Source organism: Bufo gargarizans, chromosome 6 (assembly GCF_014858855.1).
Source record: "Bufo gargarizans isolate SCDJY-AF-19 chromosome 6, ASM1485885v1, whole genome shotgun sequence".
Classification (NCBI taxonomy): Eukaryota; Metazoa; Chordata; class Amphibia; order Anura; family Bufonidae; genus Bufo; species Bufo gargarizans.
Genome location: NC_058085.1, coordinates 235007337 through 235016772, shown reverse-complemented (window position 1 = coordinate 235016772; position 9436 = coordinate 235007337). Strand labels below are relative to the sequence as shown.

The 9436-nt window shown below is 42.8% G+C and overlaps 1 protein-coding gene across 5 annotated transcripts in view; it reads right to left on the bottom strand.

The window, feature by feature from the left end:
• Nucleotides 1-1105: 1105 nt before the first annotated feature.
• The window catches only part of LOC122939800, a 48332-nt gene continuing 40001 nt past the window's right edge, over nt 1106-9436 (bottom strand). For 2 of the 5 annotated variants that reach the window (XM_044295950.1, XM_044295949.1), the window contains 7 exons: nt 4920-5002; nt 4065-4167; nt 2763-2805; nt 2605-2670; nt 2348-2538; nt 2038-2230; nt 1106-1915 (listed from right to left, as the gene is read on the bottom strand). In XM_044295950.1, coding sequence (XP_044151885.1) covers nt 1243-1915; nt 2038-2230; nt 2348-2538; nt 2605-2670; nt 2763-2805; nt 4065-4167; nt 4920-5002 — 1352 coding nt within the window. In that variant the 3' untranslated portion in view covers nt 1106-1242. The remainder of the gene's footprint in view (nt 1916-2037; nt 2231-2347; nt 2539-2604; nt 2671-2762; nt 2806-4064; nt 4168-4919; nt 5003-9436) is intronic. The other 3 variants (XM_044295951.1, XM_044295952.1, XM_044295953.1) reach the window with 3 other exon arrangements.

Below are 9436 nucleotides of genomic sequence, written 5' to 3'. Positions count from 1 at the left end.
TTATCCAGTTTAGGAACAGCTTCTGCAGCATCTGCTCACCCAGTATTCCCCAATATAACCCCAGGTAAGGTCTGGTGACTGTGGAAGCCACCTGAACTGTCCACTTGGATGCCTGCAGCATATGGCTAATTGCCCCGACTTACTGAGACACAATACTCATGTTTGTGATCAGTTAACTGTTTATAGATTAGCTCAAAGAAGTCCAAAGACAAGCACCAAACATTTGGGGAAGTGGCCGTTGGGGCAGCTCGTGTGAATTTCTGTGTTCCAGTGTCTATTGCTCTGCAAAAATGAACACCTAGTTAGACGGAACCACGCTTAGTTGGACATGATGTACTGTGTCTGTAACAGATGCTAATGTCCGCCCATGGCCGTATCCAGTGGCCAACTGCAATACACCACACGCTTCTGTTACGTCAACTCTGTACCAAACCATGGTTACTGCTTGTTGTAATGGAAAGGTCAGAAAATGTTTCAGTTGTGTTTCTCTGAGAGAGCCTGTGTGTACTTAGGCCTTCACTATTATAATTCTTTGTTGAATCAACTATGGCAGATTGAACACACTCACAACACTACTGCCCTCCACAAAGAGTTACCACTCAACTGCCAAGGAAGGATACGATGGGCCTCATTCATTTAATCTGCTCTGGTGAAAGAACAACTGAGCCCTGATTGGTTGTTAAGAGCAAAAAGGCAGTTTGATTGTAAGACAGTTTTGATGAATACCGCCAAAGCATTATCCCATACAAACCACACAAGGGAAACAGGGGTCTGTTTTTTATGGCCCACTTTGCAGTATAACTCAATTTAAAAATAATACACACTATTACATATTACCATATAACATTAACTATACAGTGAGAAATATCAGCTCTACACATACAAGTTATTACAATGCAGCTAAAAGGAACCACGGTTGGCATGAAATCCTGAAAGGCCCCCTCAATATGGACAGCTATGTTTTACTCCAAAAAGATGCTCATTACAGTGAAAATGAGAGAATTATTATTATTCCTCTCCCTGTCTTTGATTGAATGGAGGGCTGGGTTATGTGCCATGTAAATAAATAAAAAAAAACTGACAACTTTCTAAATAAATAAAACTTTATTACTTATATTTCACTTGTATACCTTTTTTATTTATACATATATTTATTTATATATATTTTTCATAAACTGTATATATATTGATTTATATATATATTTTTCATAAACTGTATATATACTGACTTATCTTTGTGTTTTAGTAGTCCAAAAATGAGCTGTCCCCTTCTGTGTCTAGGCTGGCCTGGCTTGAGGGTGTCTGTGAAGAGCGAGATAAGGGACTTCGATAAGGAGATTCGGTGGGTGATTGTGGCTGACTAGGAGCACCAGGCAGTATTGACAGGTCTAAGGAATTGTGTTGGTAGTTAGAAGGTATGTAGATTGGTGTTGGGGAATGTCTGGAGGAATGGGAGGCTTCATAGGGATAATAGTGTGGGTAAGAAGGTGGGTTTGCAGATGGAGAGATATGAGCTTCGGGTGTGTATGAGTAGGTGAGGTGAGGGGAGAAGGAAGAAGGAGCCTGCTGGTCAAGAGAATGCATCTGGAGCAATTCCATAATCTTCATTCTAAAAGCCCACTTCTTCTCCGGAGAGAATTTCTTTGTTACAGCCATGATATACATATAGAAGTGATAGTCTGCGTCTTTTTCCTGTTCTTGATATTCCCTGACAACTCCCTGAGAGGTTACAGGAGAATTTTGAGTAAAATTTGACTGCTTCTGCTGCCTTCTCCTCTTCAGGGGCTGCTTTAGGAGGGAACTCTCCATTAAGGGTAAAGAAGATGTAGCACCAGCCCTTGGGATTGCAGATGTGGCAGATGACGTAATGTCCAACTTTGATTCCTCTGTCTTCTCTCTGAGGTTTCCAGAAGGGCTGTGAAAAAATAAATAAATGAGCATTTCCCGTTATCATAAATATGGTCCTAAAAAGACTGAAAAGTTAGTGTGATCATAGATTCTGAGTAAGCAAAGAATAAAAAGGAAAACAAAACTTGCCAGTCGCTTGACTTCTGCTTCCAAACTTGTCTTCGTGCCTCCAAGACAGGCTTTAAGAATTGAAGCTGGCGAAAATACAAGTATGTCTTCCTCTTTACCGTTGGTCCCCCACTCTTCTCCGCTTTCCTCTGCTGCTGTAGCTCCCGCCTGTAACAGTCCTTCAGAGAACGCCATCTAGTTTGCAGATCCTTCACTGTTGATATTAATATATGATATTAACACTATAATGCCCACAGTACTGACATCACACAAAGTTTGCAGTCTGATCTGATGATAGGATTTTTGCAAGGACATATTTACTTGTACTTACATCGTCGGTCTTTGGTTTTTGCATGAAAGTCATCCCAGTCCTCAGTCATTTCCTGACACACTCTCTCCCATGCATGAGACCTCTTAAGCCGATCCATGTAACTGGGGTCCCTGGCATCCCAGATGGCAGGTTGGTGAGACACTGCAGTTATGAGGCTGTTTACTTCAATATAACCTCGACTATCTGTCATCCTAAAATAAGTCACTTTGTTTAGTCTCATGTGAAGCAAGGCTGAACACTAAGAAAATGTAACCTACCTTGTTGAAGGCTGTCTCTTTCGAGTGTGTGTGAAAGTGCTGGCTCTGCCATTACTGCTTGTTCTACTAGGACAAAGAAAATGACGTGGGTCGGTTGTTAATGTGAATACATGGGGCAAGAAATGGCCGGTATAATGGCTAGATGAAGATTTACATACTTCTTAACAACTTGTAAATGAGTCCCAAGATGCTCTGATGGTACTGTAAATAATAAAAATGACACTTGTCAGTTATGGTGTAATACCCTCTGCTGTTGTCTATAGAACTCTACAAAATGCATTTAAAAGCTCTCCAAGGAATTAAAAGGCAATTTGGTACGTCCTAAGAAAAAGAGGACACAGACCTTGGTAAAGAGCCCAAACTCCTGATGCTGACACCCAAGATCATTGTTTCTGGGCAGAAGATCATCCTGTGCATACCGGGATCAGCTGCCCAGAAGCAAGGACTGTGTATGGGGACAAGCTCATACAGAGGAGAGGATTGTTGCCTGTAAATGTAGCTGTCACCTCCTTGGAGAAGCAGGAAATTATTGGGAATTAATGGTTTGTTCCTGATAATTGTTTGCAAAGTCTCCCCAGCAAAAGACCTCAAGTCTTTAAAGTTCATGTCAACTTAGGCTCTGTTCCTATCTGCATCTGGTTCTAGTTTAAATAGAATATTACAAAGCTGTGCCAGAACTGTAAAACAACAGATACAACAGTGCCCCAAGGACTTATAATGGGTTCTGTCATTTTAACTGAAAGAATAACATTGTATACAGTGCTATTCCTCCCGTCAAACCTGAAAGCATCTGTGATGGAGAACTCCAATGCAGAAATACTTCCCTGAGATCATATGGCTATCCATAAGATAAGGCAACAGCTATTTTCCCTACTCCGCCATACACATGCATACTTGACTGAGCAAGTGTTTATAGTGGGAAAGAAGAATAAGCCACTGATAGGAAACACTGGATTGGGCACGTTGAAGTCCAACCCTTCTTTCCCTGACTTTTACAATTAAGGAAGAGCAGGGATACTTCCCAGATACATTACACTGTGAAGACATATGAAAATAAAAAGGGGGCCTGACTCCAGGGTGGCAAACAGAGAAGAAGCAGCATTTCCACTGCTCCATGCAGTCACTTTAAACTTGAGTTCATTGGAGTGCTGCTTCTCTTCTATTTTCTCCCATATACATTAGATATCTTCTGATGTGTATAGACATTTAGAAACATAGCAAAATCAGTTGCCTGGACAATAGCCATCAAATGCTTTGGCCTAGGATGCTATGATCCAATCTGAGTGCATCTGTGGAAAGGCTGGAATGGTGCCATAGTTGGTAAGGAAGACGGCGTAAACATATGCTGCCAGCCTTCCTACTGAGGGCTGAATAGAAGAAACCTGACAGGGGGCTGATGACTGTGTGGAAGAAGACCCTGATGCAGTGGGTGGACTGAAATGATATAGGTTATTGCTCACCGGGACTGAAATCTATAGGAATTTCCTCTTCCTTATCCAAGTAAGAACTGTCTCCATCTATCGCTGAATCAGCATTAACTAGAACAATATTCAATGCTTCCTCCTAAAAAAGAAATTTCAGAAGTAAGCTAATGTCTTGGTAATAGTCTTACTAGGGAAAGTAACACATAAACAGAATAACCATCTGCTTGAGTCGAGTTAACTCCTTATTTCCAGAAGATTGTTCAGAGTATGTTCACATGTGATGCATATGCTGTGAATCATCCATCGTGGATTTGCATTTGGAAAAACTGACGCATATTACAGTAGCAGAAAAGTGGATGAGATTTTACAAAGTCAGCCCTCCAACTCTATCCATGTACCTTGATTAATGTACTTAACGAAACATGGCATGTCGAGATAATGGGTCAAAAACAGGGTCGATATTGTCCATTGGAGTTTCTATGTCCCCAAGGAGTTATTCATATTGAGGATCTTGGTGAATTGTATTGTTAGGTGATGACACCCTTTCGTACATGACCAAGCACCTTTCATTATTTGTAATGGTTCATGTTGTCTAGGGGGCAATCATCATTCCAAAGAAAAATGACTGGATGTCCTTATTAGTACAAACAAAACCCATTCTAATCACTTAGCAGGACGGGTTACATCAGAAGGCTGAGCTACAGACCTCCTTCAGCCTCCTCTCCGCCTGTCAGTAATTACAGTCAACAATGTTGAGGAAAGGGGTTGAGCGGCACTCCTTGTTAGAGGGTGGGTGGTGCTCAGTGGTAGAGGTACATCTAATATTTATCAAAGAACCACGGCACTCTATAGCTGCTTTAAGTTGCTTGTTTTATTTCATTTCATTGATACCTTTACGTCTTTGTCTGGCTTTAAGGCATGTGAGTAACGAAATCTGAGGCGTCTCTCTGGTGTATCTCTGCCACTAGATCCATCTGCAGGAGACAATACAATACACTGTTTATTTCACTAATAACACTTTCTAATCAGTTTTTCCCTCACTAAACTCCCCCCTCTCCAATCTATCCTGAATTCACAACTCTGATGCCTCCGCCCTGTGCCAGTCATTGGAGGATTCAATTTAAACTTCTCCCTCTCATTCACAAAGCTCTCCACAGTGCTGCACCCCTGAATGGCTCCTCACTCACCACCCTACCCAAGCATCCACCATAAGTCAAGCCTCTCACTCACTACCTCTGGCAATTAGGTTAATTCCGAACTCCTACCGTTTCAGTTCTCCCTAAAAGACAGACATAAAAATATAGGGTGGCTCATCACATCCCATAATCTAACTCTTCTCCATTCACCCCCTTCAAGGGGTTATCCAAGATGCAGCAGCGATCCCGCCACTTCCGGGGTCATGTGCCGTACATTCAGTACATGATCCCAGCCTGGGATTGCAACATGCAGAGCATGTGCGAGTCTGAAAAATATCTTGCTGAAGTGCTAGTGAGAGATTCAGACTGCAGGATGTAATCCCAGGCTGGGATCATATGCCAACTGTACAGCATGTGAACCCGGAAATGGCAGCCATATCTCAGATAACCCCTTTAAGTATTATTCTTCCTCTGCATCAGCTTGCAGAATAACAGGCTAAACTGGATGAACTGATGTCTTTTTTCACCCTTATAAACTATGTTACTATGATCCATCATCCATTAGTATCCACCACACCTCATGCACTCAGAAGCACTAAAGATATCGGCTGGTGGCTGGCTCATGCAGCTTTATATCTGCTCCCTCATTTTGTTAAGATGGCCGGACCATTATACAAATCACGCACTTGTTACCTTCTGCGTCACCCCTATCTCCTCATAGATTGTAAGCTCTTGCAGGCAAGTCCCTTAATGCCAAGGAATGGCGGAGACAGCTTTCCAGTCCCTTAAACAAGCTTTTGCATCTGCCTCAATCCTTCACCATCCTGATATTTCCCAAATTTCTATGTGGAGGTGGACGCTATGTAATGTATGACTGTTTGTACGTGAACACTGATTGTAAAGCGCTGCAGAATATATTGGCCCTATATAAATAAAGATTATTATGTGGACACAGGTTGAGATTTGGTTGACAGCTGTTTGGCAGGGAGTTTTACAACTAGACAGAAGACAGTGGGGGTCATAAATTAAAGGATTTTTCCAGGCTTTTAATATCAGGACGGGGTCTGACCCCTGTCGATCAGCCGTGTGCGTGTGCCATCTTCTCTCTCTCTTCCTACTCTGCTGCTATGTCTATGGCGAGTAGGAAGAGAGATGGGAGACACTGCACGCGTCGTCTCTTCATACAGCTGATTGGCGGGGGTGCTGTGTGTCGGGTCCCCAAGAAGTGACACCATTTTGGAAAGAGTATCCCTGTATGAACATTTTAAGTGGTGGAAAGAGCACTTTTGAACTAACAGGTGTTTCACAGAAATGAATATGTTGTGGTTGGTGTAAAGTGAGCTATGTGTACTAAATCAGAGATATAAGGTGGTAATACTACAGGGTACATCATGGATGAAATTAAATTAATACTCCATGGATGAGTGGTAGATTTTAAAACACTCCTGCATGCACAGGCCAGTTTTTTCAGGGCAGGTTTCGCAGTGGTAAATGGTGTCTTTCCTTATCCCCCTTTTGTACACACACTGCATCTTTTTGGGGTCCTTCCCTTCCTTGCTGTCTGGGGGACTTGACCTAGAAAATGTTGCCCTGGTACGACACGGGCACCATAACTTCCAGAAGTACTGGGACCCTCACCGGCCTGGGTTTGAAAAATTAGGGACTTGATAACCACCTCTTGGAACTCAAGGAAAGTTCCTGTGTGGCCTGCAGACTGAAATAGCACGTACGCATTGTACATTGCCACCTGTACAATGTGTACGGACAGCTTTTTGTACCACACTTTTGTTTTTCGTGTGGCACTGTAGGGCTTCAGAAGTTGATCTGAAAGATCCACCCCTCCCTGTTGTAGTCCAGGATACAAACTGGTTTGGGAGTAGTGGTTGTGGTACCTCGTACAGGAGCAGGGGAGCTGGTATTTGTGTGAACGGTGGTCAGTACAAGGACGTCCCTCTTGTCCTTGTACTTAACCACCAGCATGTTCTCGCGGAGGAGAGCCCTGCTTTCACCCTTTCTCCGTGGTTGCCCTAACAGGGATCTAGTGAGGCCTCTCTGATTTTTGTGTACTGTGCTGCAAGCCACAGTACTTCTGGTAGTTAGGGACATGAATAGGGGTATGCTGGTATAATAGTTATCCACATAGAGATGGTAACCCTTATCCAGCAGTGGGTGCAGTAAGTTGTACACAATTTTCCCACTAACTTCTAGGATGGGGGGGCAATCTGGTAATCTTTCCCTTCGTAAATGCGGAACTTGCGGGTGTACCCGGAGCTATTCTCACAAAGATTGTATATCTTTATGCCATACCTTGCCCTTTTGTTAGGCAGGTACTGGGGAATCTAATCCTCCCTTTGAAAAGTAATAGGGACTCATCTACACAGACATTTTTATCTGGGTTGTACACCTCAGCAAACTTGGTGTTAAAGTGGTCAATGACAGCCCTAACGGTCAAATGTTCGTTTTTTTGGGGTGGGCACTGTGCATTGTCATTGTAGTGTAGGAATTTCCTAATTGACTCAAATCGCTTCCAGGTCATCGTCTGACTGTAAATTGAAGTCTGGTATAAAATGTCCGAACTCCAATATTGTCTAACTTTTTTTTTTTTTTTTTGCAAAGCCCATATGCAGCACGGATTCCCAAAACGTCATCATCTCTGCTGCACTTACTGGGGTCTAACCTAGGGGTCTAGCGTATGCCAATATAAGGTACTGATCAATGAATTGTTGAAAAATTGTTGAATTTTGAAAAATTTTTTAGTTCAGTAAGCCTGCACAGTCTATCTGTATTCCAGCGCTGTCCTTAAAATCTGGAATTTGGGGCTGATAATAGTCAGGGGGTGGGGTCCATAAGGGTTTACTCTGGGGGGCTGCCTCTGCTGCTAACCTGGGGCGCCTTCTAGAGGGTCTCTCATCAGTGGATGATGATGAGGGGGTAGAGGAGTAGAGGAAAGTGGCATCCTCTTCTCCCTCACTGGCAGACTTAGTATCGGAAGCAAGCATGGCGTATGCCTCTTCAGCTGAGTGTACTTGTTAGGACAGACTGGCTATTTTTATTGGGGTGTGACGTGTGAAATGTGAAAACCTTTATTTTGTGTGAGGGGTGTGTATGTTGTGTTTTCACAAGTGAAGGGGCTTGTAATAAATTAGAAATTAAATTTAGAAGAAAAAAAAGGAGCAAAAAAGTTGTAAAACTAAAAAAGTTTTTCTGCACAAAAAAGGTCTTTTCTGCACAAAAAACAACAACTTGCAGCGCAAACTGAGCAGACGCGATCAGTAATGGACACTACTGATCGGTGCTTAGTGGTTGCAAAATGCACTTGCGCAGATGGTGCGTTCGTGCAAAAATCTAAACTGACACTAACTGAAATAAATAGTTTATATATATATATATATATATATATATATATATATATATATATATATATAAAATAAAAACACTATCTACCACTAACTACAGTTTTTTTTCACACAATTTTTTTTTAATGAAAAATATGCAAATGTAAATGAGCACACTACTGATCAGTGCTCTGCAGCACGCACGCACACAGATCAATACGTGTTTGCAAAAACTGTAGTATAAAAATTCAGTACAGTGTTAAAAAAATGTGACACTAGCTAAAAATAAAATAAAAATAGCGCAAAGAATAAATCACCACTGAACAGCACTTGGCGGCCACAGCTCGCAAGCAGAAAAAGTGGTGCAGAGCTGGAAAATGAAAAAAAAAAACAAAACAAAAAAAAAAACACGGACCAAATGATGTTCATAAAAAAAAAAAAAAGAGGGGGGGTGGTTTAGGAATCTGGAACAGCTGCAAATGAAAAAAAAAACAGCAATCATGTTCTTCTCTTCTTTCAGCAGGAAAGGGTTAAAAGCGCTGTGGTGGTGCACAAGTCCCAGTAAGCCAACAGCAGCACAGAAAAGCACAGAACCTCTCTGCATGCAGTCACCAGCTCCGTGCAGGGGGGTTCTGCCCTTTCCTGTGCAGCTATAGCGCTGCCATTGGCCAATCGCAGCGCTGGCAGGGGAACCCAAACACCGGTGTCCCCTGCCTCACCTCAGAGGAGACCGGTACTGACTAGTTCAGCACCGGTCACCTCCCCCTGACCTCCGCCCGACCCGCAGCTGTATACAGCTTCCGGCGCTGCGATGTGCCGGTCTTTATTGACCGGCCAACCGTAGCACTTGGAGATGCAAGGAGCGGTGCAGCACCATGCTGCCCTTACCCGGCATGGCTGCCTGCATCACTGGTCTTTAAGTTCAGTCCAGATATGA